General features: G+C 42.4%; 1 protein-coding gene across 2 annotated transcripts in view; it reads right to left on the minus strand.

Moving 5' to 3' along the window:
* MXRA5 (matrix remodeling associated 5) overlaps nucleotides 1-23,239 on the minus strand; it is a 282,386-nt gene that overhangs the window by 106,467 nt on the left and 152,680 nt on the right. The window contains exon 3 of one of the 2 annotated variants that reach the window (XM_069204616.1): nucleotides 12,183-12,312. In XM_069204616.1, the coding sequence (XP_069060717.1) occupies nucleotides 12,183-12,312 (130 nt within the window). Of the gene's footprint in view, nucleotides 1-12,182; nucleotides 12,314-23,239 lie in introns of those variants that run through there. The other variant, XM_069204617.1, reaches the window with a different exon arrangement.

A 23,239-nucleotide genomic window follows, 5' to 3' on the forward strand; every position in this document is an offset into this window, starting at 1 on the left:
GTGCACTTTAACCTAGATATATTTTATTCAGCTTTGTTTTATCATTGTTACAATAACCATTTTTATGGTGTTGTTTTATTTTCCGTTTGTCTAACTGTTTTTGCCTAGGCCAGCACTCTGTTCTCAAACAAGACATTCTTGATCACTCCGTGCTTCTTCCAAGGCTACAGTACGGTACGGTACATTGTCAATGAACGTTGTAGAAGTTTAGTCTCCTACATTCGTAAAAAACACACATCCTTACGTAGGGGCATTTTCTCAGAACATCAGCTGTGTTGTTATAAAAACACTTCCTTGTCCCTTACACGTTAGAGGGAGATTCCAGCCAGGGAACCACGACTATATGCTGATTGTTGAATGCTTCGCTACAGATGTTAATGCAGACCGCTGGCCTTTGCTCAGATATGGGGGTTGATGTCTTCCCAGGGGAACGTGAAGGGCAGAATTAGAGCTTAACATGCTGTGCTCTATCATAGCCTAGGTAGGAACTAGTCCATCGATTATAGTGACAATATGATAGCATTATTTTTATGCTTCACTCTTCTCATCACAATTTTAATACTGTCATGTGTCGTCCTTGTTATTGGAGCTCACGCTTTGCTATCTAAGATGCAGTCATTTTATTAAACTTATTATTGAAACATATACTCCTTCTATTTGTCATTTAAATATGAGACTGAATTGTAAATAAGAGAAACGGATGAGACCTGAGTGACCACGACTTCCCTGAGAAGCCAAGTATGTCATGCGCTCGGCTGCCCAGTCACCCCTATCCTTGGGTAGGGATGAGGCACTTCTAATTAGCCGGAGCAAAGTCTGGATTGGAGCGACAGGTGTCACCCGCAGTGGGTTAGACTTAGGGCCTCATTACAACCCTGGCAGTCAAAGACTGACAGGGCTGTTTTGGCAATTGTACAGCCAACAGGCTGGAGGTGCAATCTGCCTTATTACGCCCGCAGCGGTTAAACCTTGGCGGGCGGCCTCCGCCGCCCGCCAAGGTTGTTATGAGGGCCTTGGTCTCCAATACCTTGGGCGATTCTGCCACTCAAAATCCAGTAGTCTCATTAGAATAATGAGAGCCTACGCGACAATATATTATTGACAGTTAATATTATGTGCCAGCCAAAGTTGAATACTAGCTCGCTCTACACTCCCCTGAGTACTCCTTGGACTGTTCTGCTTCACCACCCTGAGAAAATCAAGTGCTATAATGGGGTCCTTGGTTCCCAGTAAGTGGAAATTGTGGACCTTTTACTTGTGTGGGCCCCACATCCTGCACAACTAAAAACACAATTTCTAACAAACAGCCATGTACCAGCAATTAGGAGGCCACTTTGATGCAAAGTAAGTAGTGCAAAACACTGATTTGCTTTACTTTAGGTATGCTTTCCAGTACAAACTAAGTTTTGCCCTGAAAAATAAATCCTAAATAACCACTTTGCACCAATGTAAATCACTTTAGTCATTTTGCACTGGCTCAAAGAGTTAAGAAATGTTGCCCTTGGCTTAAAAAAAAAATCTTAAAAACTGGTAATTTAGTGTTAAGTGTCAATCAATCGTTTGAATGTTTATACAGACCGTCATTGGTATAGTTCAATTAATCTATCATCTAACATTTTTCCATGACATAGCGTAACCAGTGCTTAATTTGAGCCACTGTTTGGTTCCGGACCTAAATTCTCAACACCGGCACTTATGACAGTCCATCACATACTGGCGCTCTTTGTCTAGGTTTGAGGTGAGCATAACACCAGTGTGTATAATAATTCAAAATACAATAAAAAATGTGTACATCTATCACTCAGGCCATTCCTATTGCTTTGGGGGGCCTGAAAAGGGCCAAATTGTCACACTTGTAAGACTGTGATGGTTGGTCAGTCGCAGATCGCTGTGCTCACAAAGCGTGGGCGGGTGCATCGTGCAGGAGGGAAGAGGGGAGGTGGGGAGGGCGTGGGGGTACATTTAATAAATATCAAAAATAAAAACTTAGGTGACCTGCTGACCCGTGAAGCACTGCTCCTCTTTCCATTGTCGCTGCAGGTACAGGCTTCCAGCCTGCCCTGCGGCTAATCCTGACGCTGCTCAGAGCAGACTGGTAGCCTGTGTCTGCATTTTGTAAGTTTGCACTGCTTTGCATAAAAAAATCAAGCAAATGCAGCGCTAATGTTTTATAAATCAGGCCCATAGTTTATCATCATTTCGTTTTGAAAGGTTTGCAGCTTCTGCTGCTGGCAGGGGTGATGCTCCTCTCCCCTAACGCAGGAGCCACCCCTGTGGTTAGTAGTGGTGTTTGTACTGGCACTGGCAGTGCCGACTGGGGCAATGAGTGGTGCAAGCTGCAGTGACCTCCTAGGAAGGGCACTGGCGCTTGATTTTTTAACAAATTAAGCACTGGGCACAACAGTACACAATGGGGCACATTACATTCAGAAAAAATATGCAACAAAGAAAGGATTATGGTACAGATAATAGTGTCACTGGGCTTATGTTAATAATGTGTACACAAACGTGGAAAAATATATTGTAACGTTGTAACAATACATTTTCCCCAATTTCTGTACAAAATGCTAATCTGAAGACAGTACCCAGCAGCAAAATTTTTACTGCTAAAATGCATTACTTTTCAAATCTGCCCAGCGCTTTAAACTAGACCAAATTTGATGCTATATTGTTGAACCAAAGCAATACAATCTGCTCCTAGAAGCATATATACACCTTACCTCTTATTTCACTTATACTCCTGGTAGCTGAGGGGGCTTCCACGAGGTTCAAGACATGTTTTGTATCCCATATAGGGCTTCTCTCAATAACGTAAAACAGCGTAGGTGCCACCCTGAACCAATACCTATGTTCTTGGTTTTGGCTATCTTAATCAAACTTTATTGTCCTGCAAAGCTAGTCATCTATAAAGCCAGATTTTTCCTATGAGTAGAAAAAGTAAAGACACATCAATCTTTCTAATGGTTTCGTTATTTTCATAAAAATCCCCCCAACCGTTCAAGTGCAGTAAGGAGAAAAGCCTTTGATCGTTTGACTTGCCTGCGAGGTATCATCGTTCCAGTAGAAACATCTTTAAAATATGTTGCAGTTTCTTCCCATCTGCTGTCTTGGCAGTTTGCCCTCCTGTACTGTACGGAGCCAATTATTATTCCTCCTCATGGAAGACCATGGGATGCAGACTGATTCTTTGTCTCACAATACCACTGAAAGGAGAGCAGTCGCTCCTTCACTGGCTTCTAACTGTGCTTACGCTGGGCAAGTGTTTAGTTTTTGAGCGAAACTCTTGTGGCCAGGTGCAGCCCGTCCTTTAGGGCAGAGGGGCCATGCCCCCCCCACCTTTTGCCCCTCATGAAGAGATGAAGAGTGTCTGTCAGGCTGAGCAAAGGTCAGCCTGACATACACTCTTTATGTTAAGCTCAGGCAGCCAGGAGCAAGACATGCGCGATTTGCGCAGACTCCTGGCTGCCTGATCTGAACTTTTCTGGGCTGAAGAGGTCACAGCTCCTATGGGTGTGACCTCCTCGGCTCAGCAAAGGTGCCTCCAGGCCCTCCCCCTCGTTGACGAGGGAAGTGTCACCCATTAACTCTGACCTGGGTGCTTCAGGTTTAAGCCCTAAAGTGCCCAGGGCAAGTGTCAATCAGTGACACCACGTTACAGAGTGGGGTGGGTTCAGAAGTCTCACTGACCCCATACCACTCTGTGATGAAGTTGGGAGCCAGTGAGGGTAGGCAGCAGTCCCAACCCTTCTGGAACCTCCGAGCTGAAGGTAAGTGTGTGTGTTTTTTTTTTTTTAAATGAATGTTTGGTTCATGTGTGTATGTTTGAATGTTGATGAGTGTTATGAATGGATGTGCGTACATGTGTGAATGAATGAGTGTGCTTCCCGCCCGCCCTCCTCTCTCCTAAAATTGCCGGCCGCCACTGCTTGTGGCCCTTTCTTTGTTACATTCACTGTAGAGTTGTATGCTTCGGTGTCTGCTGCAGCGTTTCCACCATATGAGCACACATTTCAGTTAAGCATTTTCTAAAGTCCGCTCTTATATAACCAACAACTGATTACATTGAGTAATATCTCGAAGCAGGCACGCATAGCGACATTGTCAACTTAGATTTTTTTCCCCATGTGATGCATAGCTTGTTGTGCTTTCATATCCTATGTTTACATTTTCATTTGCCAGCTCACATGTTCGAGAGGGAACGAGATCACTGATTATACTTTTGTAGTAAATGCATATATAGGACCTGATTTAAGGAAAGTGGTGCTGCACCCTGTGCAGCGTTACTTTCCTTGTGTCCCTTAGCTCCCCCCCTACCTCCACCATGTGTGCGCTGTGCCGTATTTAAAATACGGCGCACCATGGCACAGGGTAGGGGGCAATAGCATCAGAATTCCTAACTCTATTGATGTACTCTGCAGGAGTAGCGCCAAAATGTTGCAGCTACTCCTGCAGAGTACATAGGGGCCCATTGTATTCAAAGACAAGCCCCCTTTTAAAGCCTGCTCTGAGCAGGCATTAAAAGTGCCAAAACAATGGTGCAAGGAAATCTCTTAGATCTCCTTGTGCCATTTTTTCAGCCCCACCTAATGGGGGAACGCCCCCCTTTGCTTACATTATGCCTGGCGCAGGCATATTGTAGTACAATGGGTTATAAAGTGACGCAATGCATGCATTGTGCCACTTTGCAAATATGGTGCAGTGTTTTTGGCAATCTAACGCCACATTAGTATAAAAACATTACGCTAATGTGTCCATAGAATGGCACTAGGGGCTCTTAAATCAGCCCCATAATGTTTTAATTCTGCACTGTTGGTGTCAAGGTGTCTACTGGTTAATAAAGAGTAAAGTGAATCCACAGTTTTGACCAAAGATACGTGAGACGGATTGGATTATGTGTGTGTGCTTTTGCTTCTTGATAAATCTGCATGAAACTTATATATATATATATACATATATATTTACATATATACTTTTGACAGGGTATTTTTATTTCAATCTAATGCAACTTTTTATATAAACTTCAGAAACATAATTTCAATTTAATGTCATATACTCATAAATTCATACTAATCAGATGTAAATTATTTGAATTATTTCACATTCATATTGAACATCTTCATAACAGGGGCAGAGATCTCTATGGTAAAGTATGTAGAAAATGTTAAAGAAAGATTTGTTTAAAAAATGTATTATACATATTTTATGGGAAGTATTACTGTAAATATTTTAACATGGTTATTGTAAATGCAGCACAAAATAAAAAAATGCTTAAGCACTATAAAATGTTTGATCAAATACTTATTTCACTTAAATGCATTAAGTTAAAATTTTTCAAAGATTTATTTTTGAAAAATTGCGCTCCAAGTATTTTTTATTATTTATTATGTATTATTGATTAATGTCAATGATGTCTTAAATCGATTAAAAGAAATTTAAATTTTAGATTTAAAAATGTAAAATAAAATGAAAAATATATTTTAAGCTACATTTTTAACATTAAGCTAAATGTATTCATATTCCTAGCGATTTTAAATAATTAAATTTATTTTAACATTACTTCCTGAGGGATTTTATTTGAAGTCCATAATTATATTATTTTCTGGTGGAGGGTTTGGCTGTGTGTGGTGCTGGACGTACTAATGCTCCTTTCTGGATGTAGAAACTTTGCAATCACACATTTGTCTCCCCCAATTGTTTCAGGGGATAGAGATATGTAAACCAACACTTTTGAGTAACTTTACACTAATGAATGGTGAATGGACAAAAGTAGTAAAGGTACTCAAAATTGTAAGAGCAGCCACTCAAGTTTAATATTTGTGAATAGGCCCATAGCGTTTCGCAATGAAGGAGCAATAAACACTCTAGATTAGACTAGTCTGTTTAGAATTACTTAGACTAGTAGATTGCATAGTGGTAGCATATCCTATGCATAGAATACTTTCCTTCTAATCTTCACTAAAATATAAGGAATAACAGCCTTTCTGCAACAAATTAATGACTGATGTATATTGTAAATCCCTATTAAGAAAATAATTCATATTTATTACCAGTGATTCCAGCAAAACTACACCATGTTTGTTATCTAGGGAATTTACCTACACAGATAGTAACAGGTTGCATTTTGACAATTTTTCATTGAAGGAATTCCTTTTTGACATGGTCATCCCCACTTTTTGTCTGGTAGTTGCTGCAATTTTGACCGAAAGTACACTGGGTTCCTGCTAACCAGGTTCCCAGTGCCAGATCTCTTTCCCTAAAACTGTGCAATTGTTCACCAAAACGCCATACTTCGGCCCCCCTGTAAGTCCCTAGTAAAAGGTAGCCCTGGTACCTAGGGAATGGGTACAAAGAGAGTCCCCAAGGACTGCAGCATGTATGGTGCCACCTTCAAGGACCCCTCACCTGGCATACACAAACTGGCACTGCAGGCTGCATGTCTTGGTACAGCTAAAAGTGAAAACACAACATGGCACACAGCCTGGGTGCCAGGTCCCCTAAATTTGCATGAAATATATGTACGTCACCCCTACAGCAGGCCTTAAATCCCTAAGACATGATGCATCGTATTACATGTGAGGGCATAGCTCCAAAAGCAGATATGCCCTTGTATGTCTTTGTCGATTTTTAGACATAGGCCCTCATTATGAACACTGCAGTCGAAACCGCTGTGTTCATGCTGGCGGTCTTACTACTGACGGCTAGCCCCCCCGGAACCCCGCCGGCCGTATAAAGAACATTCCTGTGGACCGGCAGACAGAAACATTGTTTCCGCCCGCCAGCCCACAGGAATGCCTGGCCAGGACATTGACGGCGGCTCCACATTGAGCTGCTGCCAATGTCTCTGTGCGGCGGGTGCAGCTGCACCCGTCGCGCAGATCACTGCCCGTAAATCGGTGCCCCGATGGGGCACTGCATAGGGGTCCCTGCACTGACCATGCCAAGTGCATGGGCAGTGCAGGGGCCCCCTAAGGGTGCCCCGGTGCACCCCTTCCGCCAGCCTTTCCCCGCCAGGAAAAGGCGGGTGCCTGAGGAATCATTATCCGAGGGGCAGCACCGCTACCATGTCAGATGATGATGCCGACCGCCGGCAGGCTGTCTGACGGGGGCAGCCTGGCGGTGAGTGAGGCCTATGGCGGCCCTCCATCGGTTCATTATGTGGCGGTGTGGCCCGCCATGCCGGCTGGCGGAATTTCCCGCCACCGCCGGCATGGCGGGCCACACCGCCATGTTCATAATGAACACCATAGTGAGTGAACAGCAAAGCCATTTTAAGTAAATGTGCTGGACACTTGTCAATACAAGTTCCCCAGCTACATGCTCGCTTCACTGAAAATAAGGGTGTTTGGTATCAAACATCTCGTATTAATAAGCCCTTACTGACTCCAATGATGGATTTATTAATACATGCAGGATACTGCGCTACAACAGTTATTGTGCTGCCCTTAGGAAAACTGATAAGTAGATTTGCCCTAGGAACGGCGCATTAGTGCGAGCCAAAGTAGCTGCTTGAAGCAGGTGCTCTATCTTTCACTATGCAGACGGCTTCAAAGGGGGTCAGAGGTCCCTCTGCAGGACGAGCAGGGAGTGTCTGCACAGGCCTATGTCAACGGGACCCTTTTCCCTTCTCCAGAGAGGCTCTGTCGGGGGGAGAGGTTTTATTGTGCACCATCTCTTTATGGCACACAGTCATGGTGCACAGTCAGTGATCTTCCTGATGGCACTTTTACCTATGAGCCTGCATCCATAATATGGCTTGGGTGCAGAGGCAAAGTGTTTCTTTCATTTTCCTTCATATGCATAGGGCCAACCCTAAGCAAATAATGTCATGCCCCCTTGAGTTAGTGCAGGTGCTATACTTGTGCCAGCGCTCTCTGTATGACAGAAGAGGCGTACAAGTATCTGCATCCCCTTCTGAAGCCTAATACTGTCCTGGGGCACAGAAAACCTGCCTGAGGGCAGATTATGTAATATGACCTGAACACATGCAGACCAGTCACACTGTAACATGTTCTGCACTGGGAGAGAATGACAAAGTCATATTACACAAAGCAGGTTGTAGAAGATGAATGTTTACCAGGCGGCAGATCAGAAAGCAACCTCACAAAATGTAGTGTTCTGAAAGCAAAACAAACACTGTGGAAATTATGGACACAGGGAATTCCCTGCAATATTTATTCATGCTTACCCGATCAAAGTGAATAAAATGGCTGGATAACAGCAAATAAGCAACTCCCTGGAGGATTTTTTGTTGGTTTGCAGATTTGCAAATTGCATTCCTACTCTGTAACAACCCGCACGATGGTCTATCTTTTCTGTTGAATTAATTGCCTAGTTAAAGAAGCAAGCTTATCAATATAGGCCTGACCGTTTAAGCGTAAATAGTTTTTACAAAAAAACTCAAATAAAATAATTTGTTTTGATGTCTAGCTTTATTCCAATAAATTAGGAAAATACATAGCCACACCACTATCTAGTGCAGACTCATCTCATGTTGAGCTCAGAACTGATACAGATGTTTCACCTGCGAAAGCAGAATCACTTGAACTAGTCAAGAGTACAGCTTTGTTAGAAGAAAACATTACAATTTCTAAAGCTTACACGTGATCGTGTGGCCTGATCATGAAAACTGAATTTGGCAGAGTTTTCTTTTTTATTCCACCCCAATATGTACAGAGATACCACTTAATGTGATATTACATAGTGCTGTATTTTATAATATTACCTTTGTGCCCTGTAGCACTGTTATGTGCGGCAAAAATCAATATTCCAAGGATGGCTGCTGTTCCTGGAAATGTAGAATTTTACTAGATTATGATTACATCAGCCCCTCAGCTGCCAATTTTAACTACTTACTGAACATGAAAGCTTTGGTGAAGCAACAAGAGAATGCAAATGTGTTTTTGCCTGAGCCGAATGTTCTATAGAGCATGCACTATCAGTGTCTGATGACATGTTTTAAAAAAAAGATTTTTTACAAAAACGTAAAAACGTGCCTACCCTTTTACACCTTAAAAAATCGAATTCCCATTTTGAAAATATTCGAGTTTCAAAAAATCTAAAAGTAGCATATCATATTTATAAATACAATATGTTACTTCTTTGAAATCATAAATTATTGATAAGTACTGGGAGCAATATAGTATGGATTCTAAACGTTTTAACCACCGCTTTACAGGATACTGCCTATCTCGGGTAATCTGCTCTGGCCTTATCTATTAATTTGTAGCCATATAGGCTTAACATTTTCTACCTCTGTTTAGCCTGCGGAACCTGATCCTTGAAACTGGTCTTCATCTCCATGGTGTAGGTTATGAACAGGGAAGGAAAAAGTATCTAATCATCATTCACTGCATCTTGCAATTTGCCTGTATTCTACAGCCCCCAGCTTTGATCACACTCGCGCAATTCTTGTTGCATTCTTGACCCACTGTCTGAGGTTGGTCAGGAAACCCCCATCAAAGACATACAAGAAGCTGAATAAGCAGTAGCCAGCAGAAGCATAGAGATCTCAAGTACTTGCACCGCCAGGCGTAGCACTGAGAAACTCAATGCACAGTTAATTTGCGCAATGACATACCTGCACTAGCCTCTTTTGTTCTTCCCGTTTACACTCTCTGAAATGTTACCGTTGCTGGCATCATTAAGACACTACAAAAACCCAACATTGAGTCCTCACAGCAGGTACACTGCACAAGGAAGAGGCAACATGAACCAGACCTATTACTGACAAGACAAGTAATCACATTGTTAAAGGACAGTTCAGTCACAGTATTATGTAGTCTGATAGTTTTGGCCTTTGCCACAATTCTGCTGTCTATGTGACAATCTGAATTGTACATTAATGATGTCACTAAATATGATATTGAAGAGAGGTTATATTGAAGACAGGGTGCTTTTATCGATGGATTCTGATGAATCTGTTCTCCCCATTAATATGCTGAGCCAGCATTATTACAAGCATTTATATAAACCTGCATACCAACATACTCTGGAGGTAGGTGTGCTTATCAATATATTTATTAAAACGATGTGCTCCCTGAAATAGTGGAAGAGTCTAATAAAACAATAATACAAAAATGGGTCCATCAGTGTCTTAGAGAGCCTGTGAGTCAGTGCATCAGTGTCTGAGTGGGTCTGTGAGTGGGTATGTGAGAGTCTGAGTGGGTCTGTGAGTGGGTATGTGACTGTCTGAGTGGGTCTGTGACTGGGTGCATGAGGGTCTGAATCGGTCTCTGAGTGGGTGCATGAGTGTCTGAGTGGATCTGTGAGTGGGAGCGTAAGGGTCTGATTGAGTGTATGAGTGGGAGAAAGAGAATATAAAAGAGAAACTGAGAGAGAGAGAGAGAGAGAGAGAGAGAGTGAGAGAGAGTGAGAGGGAGAGAGATAAAGAGTTGAGAGGCTTTGTTGAATGATATACTTAGAATTAGATATTTTCAGACAATTTGAAAAGAAAAATGTTTTTGTCAAGTAAGAAGAGTGAGATGACCTTTTTATATGTGCATTAAATATTTGAAGGAGAAAATAAACTCAAGTAGGGAAATGACCACAGACAGACCTAGACTCAAATCCAAATCCTTCAGTGTGAGAGTCAGACACCTTAATCACTAGGCCACAGACGACTCCTTTTCATACACTGTCCAGATATAATGATGCAGTCAAGCCACAGATTTTGATGGGAAAAAAGATGTAAATGTTACATCACTAGGCTTGTTTAATATTCAAAACATGTGTAAATATATAACACACTGCCATGCACTACCAGGATTTGAACCTTTAACCCACTTATTAACAGTCTAAGAGCTTTACCAGTAGGCGAGAGCTAACTCTGTGTTGCTGAGCATGAAAACATTTGCTGGTGTCACACTTTCAAATCATTGTTTGGAGAGAACATTGCAATACCAATCTTTCTCTCTCTCTCTTCCATCCCATTAAGGGATGGAAGAGATAGAGTGACAGGATCGCTGGGGAGCCTCAAGGCCCCAGTGGTCCTATCCTGCTACTGACTTCTGCAGGAGTCGTCATTGCTCCTGCAAGCAGGGAGCTGCTTAAAATAACAGTTCCCTCCTTTCAGGAGCAATGTTTTCATCTGTCTTCCCTGCACACTTATTTGTGCTTAGTCTGGAATGTGGCCAGGCCCTGCAGCCAACCCCTATAACCACCCAACCCCACGCTCCACACAGCCTTAGGCCATGCGGAGCAGAGGTTGGCCGCACAGCCTGGCCTGCTGGAAGGACTTGAGGCCATACCCTATAACCACCCAACCCTGTGATGCACACAGCCTTCGGCCATATTGGCCCTGTGGCCAATACCAGCCACGCACAGCCAAGGGATTGCGTGACGGGGAGTTGGCTTTACCTATGCTAATAACATGTGAATTTACATTTGAAAAAACCCAAGAAATTCACTAATAAAAACAAAGGTTAAAATAGCATTATACTTTCTGTAATAAAAATATCAGTTTTTTTTTTTAAACCTTAGAAATTCACTTTGAAACAAAGTTTAAAGTAATGTTAAAGTGAGGTGAATATCTCAGAGACAACATTAACGTTTTGAACCAAAAAAGCACAGAACTTCACCAGTTATACATAGCAGAGCTAATTATAACTCATGCCCCCACATGCACTCACATATCACATCATGTATGACATGTTCTATTCATTTATTAAATTGAGATCTATTTTCTAACTTGACGTGGGATCCTTTTTGTGTGGTGTTTTTACTGTTTTACTGAAGTGTTGCACAAATACTTTACACATTGCCTCTAAGTTAAGCCTGACTGCTCTGTGACAAGCTACTAGGGGGTTGAACATAATTGGCTGCCCCAAAGGAGTGGTGCCTAGGCTTGCTAAATAAAAAGTTAAACTTGAACAAGCTGAATACATTTTTTTGACTTGTCTCTTTAGTGCACCATTTCATTCCTCCGGATTCTATTTTTAGTTGCCACCGTTTGGTGGATATATAAGCAGACTTGGAGTAGTGGATTAAGGGTGAGTGTCTTTGAGTGTTTTTACTGATGGGCTCTAGCAATAATCATCAAAGTGGCAAAATAAGACCAGTTCATTGATGTCAAACTACATTTGATTGTATTGCACTAGAAGCACTCAGTGAAAGTTTCCCTTTCTGTGTTAATATGAAAACAAACTGTTAGTGAGCATCACTGCTCAGCCCTTAGAGTATATTACCTGCAAAGACGATAGATCTCTGAACACCCCATTGGGTATAGCGTGGATTTCATTCCCATGAATCATTAGCAACTCCAATTTTGAAAGCCCAGCAAAAGAGTTTTCAGATAAAGAGTTGATACTATTGAACCTATGAAGGAAACAAGACAACAATTATTATGATACAATTTAAATAGATTCGTAGCATAGTAAAAGTAAGGTAAAAGAGTATAGGCACTATTCAAAAAATATTTTTGGAAACTAAATCATCTAGCTCTCAAATTACTTTGCATGGTTACAAAAAAAACGGTGGGTATGTATTTTGCAAAAGACTCCTAGATTTACCCTCAAGCACAAAATGTACACCATGGAAGAGACCAGGGGAGGCAGAGGATATCCTTTACTCAAAAAGTGATAAATTGTTTCTCGAAGACTTTCAGCTGGCAGATATTTCTGTCATCTACTGCAGTCTCCCAAGTCATAGTGTTGTAAAGAATGTACAAGAGGAGCAGGGAGCATAAATTCACCATTTGTGCACACCAGGTCTGGATACTCCAATGTTCATAGAAGCCTTGGGTAGTGGAGTGCTTTACTAGAGGCATTTTACTGCTCAAAGCTTTCAAGAATGCTACATGCTTTTACATGTAAATGTCTTTTTATAAGTAATGAAGGCAAGAACATTGAATCCAAATCTAACCTATCATTTTTCTTTTACATTTCACATACTTTACTTTATATTGCATTATATGTGTGTCTTTATTCCCTGCAATTATTTATTTTCCCAGGATGTTTTGGTTTTATAGATTTGTTTATTATGCAACAAATGAGCATTGCATAAAATATACTGAAAATGAGTTGCTTTTAGCTGTTTTGGTTTCTTCGCCTATGAGGAGTTGACAATGTGGCCTAGGACCAGAGCTGCTGACTTTGGAACAGGGGATTATGGAACTGGTGAACCAGGTCTGAGTCTTGGCGTCCGCTCAACATTGTGTAATTCTGGGTAAGTCACTGAGGCCCATATTTAAAAGAAAATTACGGAGCGTAATGCTGCGACAAAATTGACAGTGCAGCGCTCCGTCATTTTCACAACGCAGGGATGCGCTGTCCTAAACTGAATACAGCACACCCCTGTGTTGTTCCCTGTGCTGGCGCTAAATTGAGCTGCCTAGTGCCAACGCAGGCATTCTTGCACCATCATGCAAAGATGTCTGCATTGAGGGTTTGATTGTTTATTTGTGTGAAGGTGTCCTTTCTTGCTCATTAACAATCACTAATGGCGATTTGGCACTTCTCTGTGTGCTGCAGAATGAAGCACACACAGAAGTGCCAAAACATCATTTTGAAATGATTGTTTATGTGCAGGAAGAGACACCCTCCCATACATAAACCATCATGTCTGTCATTTTACTGTTTCTATGCGCGCTGCAGAATGCAGCGTGCATGGAAAAAGCAGAAAACGAGGAGGCATAAAAGTATTCCTTCTTCTTGTGCCGTGCAAACGACCCCGTGGGGTGGCATTAGATCTTGGCGCTGCCTCAGGTTTAGGAAATCTCATAAATCGAAGGCAGCATCAAAATGCAATGGATGTTGCTGTGGCACGCCCACAGCAACATCTAGTGCACGTCCCTTCCATGCAAAGGGCTGCATGTGAATGGGCCGTATTTACAAGGTGGCGTTAAGCCACAAAAAGTGGCTTAACGCCACTTTGTGAATACGGAGCAGAGCATAGCACCACCGGAGCGTCACTAAGAGTGACGCTCCGGTGGCGCTAGGGTCTCTTAATATGCCCCTTATTCTCCTCTGCCTCAAAAATTAATATGACTCAATGTAATGTAACTGCTCTGCAAGTAAAGTGCACCAATGACTTTGGATTGAGTTTGCACTATATAAAACTGCAAGAAAATAAAACTGAGCGCTGGAGTTCAGGGTGATGACTGGGTGAGTTTCTCAGAGTTCCTGTCAGTGGATCATAAAGGTACAAAGGTTCTTAGACTAACGGCTCATTCAATCATTGGCATCTCTGCAGGCTGCAGGGCACACAGAGCCATGTGCCAATATTATTTATGATTTTATGTTGAAAGGTGTGGAGGCGGCACACATCTTTTGGAATACTGAAACAGCAAAAAGAAAAGAAGATACCTTGTTTACAGGTGGTTAGGAAGTGTGTCTGTGAGAGAGAATTTTGAAATCATGGAGACAAAAGGAAATATAAGTAAAATAGAGAGTGAAAACATAGTGACGAGCATGGCGTGTAAGTCATACAGGTCGAGGGACTTTAGAAAGAGAGATGTAGGAGAAAAGGGTGATATATTATGAAGAGGCACAGGAGTGATTAAGACACTCTGAAAAACACTCCCACTCATCTGATCTTTGTAATATTTAAATAGCATTTCATATTTGTAAGTGCTTTTAACTATCAACTTCCAAGAAATGAAATGTGAAATATAATTATTCACACAAACATCATTGTTTTTTGATTTTCTGACACTGAATACAAATTCGCTGAGAAGCCTGGTGGGACTCGAAGTCCCAGGCTCCGTTCTCCTGCTGCCCCTCACCTGGGGCCACTTGATCAACAACGCGGGCGCTATAAAGCGCACCGCGCATCACTGCTCTTGACTGCCGCTGAGAAGCCTGGTGGGACTCTAAGTCCCAGGCTCCTTTCTCCTGTTGCCCCTCACCTGGGGCCACTTGATCAACAACGCGGACGCTATAAAGCGCACTGCGCATAACTGCTCTTGACTGCCGCTGCCGCTGAGAAGCCTGTTGGGACTCCAAGTCCCAGGCTCCTTTCTCCTGCTGCCCCTCATCTGGGGCCACTTGATCAACAACCCGGGCGCTATAGAGTGCCCCGCGCATCACCGCTGCACGGGACGCGCACGGGCAAAGCCCGGGCCAAGGGGGGGCCCACCCGTGCCCGTCAGAGACCGAAGGAGGACGGGCTGGGCCACCCCTCTGGGCCCTAAGGTACGGCGTCATGCTACTTAGCGCTGGTTATTATCCTAAAAATCTTCTTTTTACATTGTTTTGTAGTTCCACTTTCCAAAGGGGAAGCGCAAGGCGAAAGGCAGCCCTGCACTGGGCTCTGTTAAATCTAAAATACCTAAAACTAATAAGGCTATGCTACCCCACACCAATTGTGTTGCTAAGGAAATCGACGACCTGATTGAAGAGGTGGAACAGATCTTAAACAATAATGAGAGAGTTCGACGAAAGGAGCCGAAAACCTGTACTCTCATTCCGTTTCTAACCTCAAAATCGCATACTGCTCCCAATCCGCAAGCTGCTACTTCTCCTTACCAGATGTTAGCCTCCCAAAGCTCTACTAAAATCACCAGTTCTCCTACTCTCTTTGCATCCCACCTCGAATCTGAAGCATTAAAAGGCAATGCAACGGATTTCACAATTTACTGCTCTAACCGTTTTTCCCTCTTGGCCCCACAAGATCTGGAAAGTCCTCGACTAACTCCCATGACTTTGTCACATACGGAGAGCGCTCCCCTGCAAGATGACTTGCTAGCACTGGTGTCTAGCCTCAAGAACGAAGTAGGCGAGCTGAAATCTTTACTGCTTGAAATCACCACTCTTCTCAAAAGCAAACATCTCCCCCTTACGTGCGAGCCTAAGCCAAACCCTGTGACAACCAAACATCCGCTTGTAAAAGGAGTTTTGTGAACTGGGCCCCTGCCATCGCCAGCAAGTGCAGCAGGCCCTATGGAAAGGCAGTGTCTCCACAGTCGGCAGGTGCCCCCTTCCGAAAGTAACACTTCTCTTTCTTCTAATGTCCTTTTTAAATGGGACACTACAAAGGCTTTTTGTCAGAATCCATATTTAATTAACAACAACTATATATACATGTGCAATGTTCCATCTTTGCCTCCAAATACATGGGAAGACAAAGCCTCACTCGTTAATAAGGTCTTGCACTGGTTGAGACACGTTAGAGGCTGTGGCTCAGTAATCCATGATGATATTCTATCTGCCGAACAAGTAAATGGCTTACCCGGTAGCTGGGATTTCATAAAACTCAATCTTAAAAATCCCCATTTGGTAACAGGTCTCCTAGAGATGGAAGCACGTAACACAAATAGGAAGTCTTCTGCTATCTTTCTTAGCGATAGCCGCCCTGATGCTGGTCACATGCAGCTGAATCCTTCCTCCAGAACTGCCAATTTGGCTTCGAGCCGTTCTGCAGACTATCAAGATTTTAGGCCATTAGGCCATCAGGTTTTTAAAGGCACACCATCTGATTCAGCTCCTACGACTAGCGCCGGTCCTGTTCTCAGTGGCCAAACAGCATGCGAACTTGATTTCCAGGGGGCTACCTCTGACATTGATTGACTATGTCTTCCTAACTCTTGTATTTCCATTTTTAGCCCAAATTCACCGGCCACAGGTCCTTTACCTAATTTACTCAGTCCAGGTGCCGTACCATCCCTGGAATTACAATCCGATATTACTAAATATTTTACAAATTCACCTCCGGTGGAGCTTATCGACAGCCATCCCCCAGATGACATTTTTAGGAAATTAAGCTGTTCCACTGCTCAGGCGACAGCAAAACTTCTGTCCTGGAATGTGGCAGGCATCAATGGCAAACTTGCTGACATTGAGTGGGGGGCATATGTTGAAAACTTTGATGTCTGTATGTTTCAGGAAACTTGGGCAACACACTGTACGTATAGACAGGGGTTTAGCTCTTTTTTTAAACCAGCTAAGCCATCCTTAGCAGGTAGGGCAGTAGGGGGCTTATGTACCTGGGTAAAATCGACAGAGGTGGGAGGAATTAATGAGGTATATGTAGATTCCCCTGATGTCTTGGCCATTGCTATCCAACCAATCTTAGGCTCCCCAGTTCTTTGTATAAATATCTACAGTAGGCCGGGCCCTTCCAACCATCGTTCAATTATTATTGAGCTATTGAATACTTTAATCCCGGACCTCCGTTTAAAATACCATATTATAATAGCAGGGGATTTCAATGTCCAACTCGAGCTTAATTCAGACCTCATAGAGGTTATGCAGCCTGAAGACAGCATATGGAATATTCCCCCCCATCCCATACAACAAAATTCATATAAACCTTGTGTTAGGGCTACGCAGATTATAGACCTTATGATACTCCATGGTCTTCGTCTTGGTAACGCCCGCTTTCCAGCTGATACTCCTGCCAGACCAACTTTCTTCAGGGGCTTATATAGTAATAAACTGGATTACATTTTCTTTGATTTAAGTGTTTGGCACCACATATTAGATGTGGAAGTGGATAATCCACATACCAGTGACCACGCCCCTCTCCAGGTTACGTATAAGAGATCTCTTTTAGCAGGAGTTGCATTCTCTTCTGCTCTTTCTGGAGACATGGAGCTGTCTAGCAATAGGCGTACGGTAAGATGGGACTCCTTTCAGAGATCGAACAAGCTTATAGATAAACTGTGTGTTTTAATTTCTACCCACCAGTTATTCGATGATAGCCTTATATTTGCCCCATTTGAGGTTACGTCTTTACATCTGGACCTCTTTGCAATCCTGAAAGAACTGTTTTCTAAATGCGTTAGGCCATTGACTAACTTTTGTGCCCAACCCTGCAGCAAATGGTTCAATAAGAGGTGCAGAGAGGCAAAAAATACCTTGGTTAACGTGTTAAGGACAAAAGATAGACTAGGAATTATTAATGCTAGGCGCCATTATGTCTCTACATGTAACAAGAGCAAACATGAGTATGAAGAGGCGCTTTGGAGCGAACTATCTGAGGCAGCTAGGGTCCACAACTCCATACGGTTCTGGCTTCTGGTCTCTCGTAGCGACCAGAACCGAGCACCTTATTTGGAGTCCCACATTACTCCCGATGCCTGGCTTTCCCATTTTAAGGAACTGTATGGCTCCCCATTGGCCTACGATGCACCAAGTTTGGGAGAACTGTCAGCATCTTACTCGTCTATGTCCTCCTTGCCTCCCTTCCCATTGAATGAAACTGCGCTGGCCATTACTGCACAAAAAGCAGCGAAGGCCCCAGGGTCGGATGGGATCCCCTCAGATATGTTCAAAGCGGACCAGAACATCTGGAGTCCGTATATTAATAGGCTTTCTAACGCCATTCTGACTACTAGATCCTACCCTTACTCATGGAAAGAGGCAATTATCGTGCCCATCTACAAGAAAGGGGAGAGGAAATCCCTGGGAAACTATAGACCTATCAGCCTTCTCGATAATCTTCAAAAAATATTTTGCCACCAATTGTAGAGCAGGCTGAGGAAATGGATAGTGGAAAACCAAATCCTAAGCCACCTTCAAGCGGGCTTCAGGGAAAAAGTCAGTACAATAGACCAGATCTTCCATTTTATCTCTATTAAATGGAAAGTTGTTGATGTGGACTTAGGTCATCTATTCGTAGCATTTGTTGACTTAAAATCAGCTTTCGATTTAGAACCCCGCTACAAATTGTGGGAGGTCTTGACCAAACTGGGAGTCTCCTGCTCCATTTTAAATATCATTAGAGATCTCTATACTGGAAATTATGCCAGAATTAGATGGGGTCGGCAAGGTGAATTAACTGAAGAATTTCCTACTGCTCGTGGCGTGAGACAAGGCTGTGTACTCGCCCCTACATTATTCCTTCTATTTATTAATGCATGCATTCCCTCTCTTATGGAGTGTTCCAATGATGCCCCCAAAATAGGAAGGCAGAAGATTCCTTGCCTCCTATTTGTCGATGACACCTTTCTCATAGCCCAAACAGCTACAGGCCTTTCAACTCTGCTATCGAGGTTCATGGATTTCTGTAATGACCATGGCCTGGAAATCAATCGACTAAAAACTAAAAAACTAAATGTATGGTGTTTGGGGACTGAAAAGGCAGGATGCAGCGACCTATTTACTTAGAGGGTGCCGCGTTGGAAAGAGTTTGTGATTACAACTACCTAGGTCGGAAATTAGAAGATTCACATAAGTGGCATTCCCATCTCCAGAAAGCAAACCACCGCTTGAGACAACAGGCGAGTGGTATCGTAAGATTTGCAGCCAGATCTCCTAGCTTCGCCATGACGCCCGCTATTGACATTTATAAATCGCAAGCATGGGGAGGGGCCTTTATGGATCTGAACTGTGGGGCCATTGCAATTTAGATGATTTGACAAGGGTGGAAAACTATTTCTTAAGGTCGTTGTTAAGAGTTACCTCTAGTACCCCAATGCTTCCTATTCGAATGGATCTAAATTTGCCTCCCATTAGCCAGATCGCTGTTCTCAGGCCTTTGTTGTTTTGGATTCGCCTATGGACACTTGATTCTCTTCTTCTCTATAGATGCGGGCTAGCTAACTTGATGGCCAATAGCACTAGTTTAAAAATCAAGTGGTGTGTGTACGTAGAACGGACCCTCGTACTACTTGGTTTGGGGTCATACTGGAAGGAAGCGTCATCTATTCCAAAAAGTGCAACACAGACCCTGAAGGATGCATTTTGGCTTAATGTCCAACTTACACAACTGTCTGCAGTCTCATCATCATCTATGACTGGCAGCTTTCTAAAAATCAAATGCCACTATGAATCTGAGCAATATATGGACACAGTACTTTCTCCACGTGCACGTGCATTGTATATCAGATTTAGGATAGGTTCTCTTCCCTTGCACATCCTAACACACAAATGGACTAATACTAGTTGTACTTCTAAGATGTGTCCGATGGGCTGTGCCAGGGAAGAATCTATAACTCACGTCCTCTTTCAATGTTCTGCATACCATAAACAGAGGGCTCGTTGGATTATTCCATTATGTAGAAAAATGGGTTTTAGGAACTGTATACTGGCTCTGAGAGTTCTTAAATCTGAGTCATCTGTTTTAGTGGCTTGTTGTTTGGCAAAATATTTAGATTCCATTTGGCATTGCATATTGAATGCGCTTTAAAAAATTGGGGAAAATTTAACAATAGACGTTGGGAGTGGCCACTGACGAACTCACTGGCGAATTTGAATGTATGCATTTATTAATTTTACCAATTTTTTATTGTCCAACGAATTTTCTATGTTCATATATTCTTATACTTTTTAAATAGAAATGTTTTATTCTATTTATTGTGTCTAGTTAGGTATGCATTTGACTTCTGATACCTATCATGAAAAATTCTGCATTTTTGCATGATCCCATAATATGGTATGAATTTTTAGAGGGAAAATGTTCATGTATAAAGTTTTTTATGTAGTCCAATATTTTACTTCCGAGGATTTTTATACATAGCTTGCTGTTTTGTAAAAGTATGAATTTGTGATTTGTGGTGTGCTTTTATGGTATTTATCTGTACCGAAATAAAACTAACAAACAAACACACGAATACAAATTTCCTAATCCAGTGGTTTGGTCTTGTTTCAGAGACACTCAAATAGTGGTCAACGGCACAGATTGTCAATCACAGGATTCTCGTTCACACGTTTTTCGGCCACTCCCTTATTCACAGCGGCCACAACTCTTATAAAGTATCAATAGCTATACTTTTGTGGCCACAACCCTTTCAGAGAACTCACTCCCTAAACAAAAAACACACCACCCACGCACGCACACACACACGCGCGCGTGCGCGATTTTCATCCCACTTAAAGCAAGGTTTGCACCTCATGGAAAATATCTGATAACAGAGGGCCTACTTGTAAACCATAAAGATAATTTATAATAACTTTCAAATATTAACAGGAATACAGAATACAGTCTGATTTATTAAGACCAAATTAATACCCAGCGGCTTCTCCGCGTTGTGTTACCTCACATACTTGGGTGTACTGTTGCCGTCGGCAACAATAAGAAAATAATGTTTATTGTTTAAAATAAACATCTCGTGTCGACTGCACGACAAAAAATGTTTTTTACCACAATTTATGTAGATTCCAGCCCAAAAAGCTTACATTCTAGTCAAGTTAATAAAATTTAATGTATATTAAAAAATTATAAAATCGAGAATAGGTGTGTATTTTATTCTGAGACAGAATTCAAGTTGAAGGACTTATTTGGGTTTTGTAAGTTCGTCTCAAAATGTAGAGTAATGCGCCTCTGTAAGCGCTGCCTCCGTGTTTACTTTTCTTCTAACAGATATCTGGAAGTTTCTTTGAAAGCCTAGTATTGGCACAGCTAGAAACAGAAGCGCTCTTTTTATCCATTGTTCGGCGCCGGGAAGGCTTCTGTAATGCGAGATTTCCTCGGTAGCCCGCGAGTGACCTCCGGCCGTTATGAAAGCACTCTAGCCGTTCCTCAGAGCTGTGAGATAATTCAGACTGCATGTGAGGCTGGATTTGAGCCCCACCGGCTCAAAGACGACCAACAGTGCCAAGCAGTGTGTAATGTACAGTTTCTCTTTATTAGTTGCTATCCATTAGGGATTTGGCTCAGACCACCGAAAGCTTCCAAAATCTCAGGTTAAAGTCATATTCCTGGTGGTGGTGAAGGCCAGTGATATATATCGGAACCTGCCATGCTTCAGAAATCTGGCTTCCTCATAATTCTTTCCTGTCAACTTGAGAGGAAAATCTATTCATCATTCCGACTCCCTATTCACGGCGAGGAAGTGGATGCACTCGATGCAGCTCCCTGGCAGTCTTGGCAATGTAAAGCTTGTCAATACACAAAACAGATTACAGACAAGTTAACTTCTATAAAAAGAAAGAAATAAAACAAGCATTTGCATTGCAATGGGTCTCGCATTTGCTCGAGCTAGAGCTATTATCGTTGCAAATTCCTAACTGGAATTTTCTTCCACTTAAATTGAAAATGGAAAGTAGAACAGTTGACATAACAGAGCCGATTCAAAGCGCCATAGCTGGCATGATCACAAAGAAAAGACACAAAAAGAGAAAGAAATTTGCTTGCAGTCAAACGGATCGCAAACGTGCAATTATCCATGTAATGGGGCGGTCTGCTAAAACGGTAACAAAACCGCCCCAAGGAGGGGCAAACGTAAAGCATTTACCAATGATAACATAGGATTTTTCAAAGGAAAGGCACGAACGAGTGAAAGTGATAGGCGTGAGGTGGGCGTGGTTAAAAGCTCACAATACTTACACTAGGTCAAAGCGCTTGCACCCTCGACCTAAAAACGGAAAACAGAGTAAAGTGCACTTTACACCTCTGAGGGTGGAATGTCATTGGTAGTGCACTAATCCTGGCATTAAGTGGCTCATTTTACAAAAGTTTTAGATGCTCTTGCCTGATTTGTGCATGCCATGCACAGGCCACGAAGGCCCTCATCAAGAGTGGCCTGTTAAAAAGGTGTGGTAATACCAACTGTTATTAACACATTTTAAAGGGTTATTCCAGGGTGACCAACGAGAAAGGGTAGAAATACAGAGAAATAGATGTTCACACACTGATTTCTGCACAAATGTCCCAAATTTTGGACCATTTTCAAAAAACGCATTCCTTCATTTTGCATAAGTGGATTTGTCTCCTTTGTCTCTTGTGGTATTACTGAATGTGATAACACCACATCCAGCTTTTAATATGGGCCTAAGGAGCAATCTGAAAAGGAGAAGTAACTGTTACACAAGCAAAGGTGTTATCTACCACTGTAGCTCTACCACAAAATGTGCAGACCTTCCACATTTGTAATGGTTACGTGGGGTTGTATTATAGCGCCTTTGCATTGGTGATACACAGGGGCACAACCATTTCCCCCTTGCTGCTTGTGTAACACGTAATGGAACAAATGCAGCCCCAGTCAGTGGTACAGAAAGGCTTTTGCATGTGAGAATGGATTTTGGCGCCTTGCTAAACAAGCCTTGCTAAACAAGCATAACATATGTTTTTTGTATACATGCGTTTATGTATGCTTTAATCCACAAAATAATGCAAGTTGAGTTTTCACAACGTTTGTGCTAAAAATATGCTAAAAATATTGAAAAATCTATATCTGAATCCAGTAGCAGCTGCTATCTGACAAAAGTGGTGGGGCAGTGCCGGGGGACAGTAACAAAGAAGAAAAAAAGAAAAAGCACTTACCTGCCGGTCACTGCCTCGATGCTCCTCTGCTGCTGGTGCACAGGCTCCCATACTCCCCTACGCCAATTCAGACACTTCTTTCATGCTGGTAATTCTATTT

The sequence above is a fragment of the Pleurodeles waltl genome, chromosome 8, assembly GCF_031143425.1.
Source record: "Pleurodeles waltl isolate 20211129_DDA chromosome 8, aPleWal1.hap1.20221129, whole genome shotgun sequence".
Classification (NCBI taxonomy): domain Eukaryota; kingdom Metazoa; phylum Chordata; class Amphibia; order Caudata; family Salamandridae; genus Pleurodeles; species Pleurodeles waltl.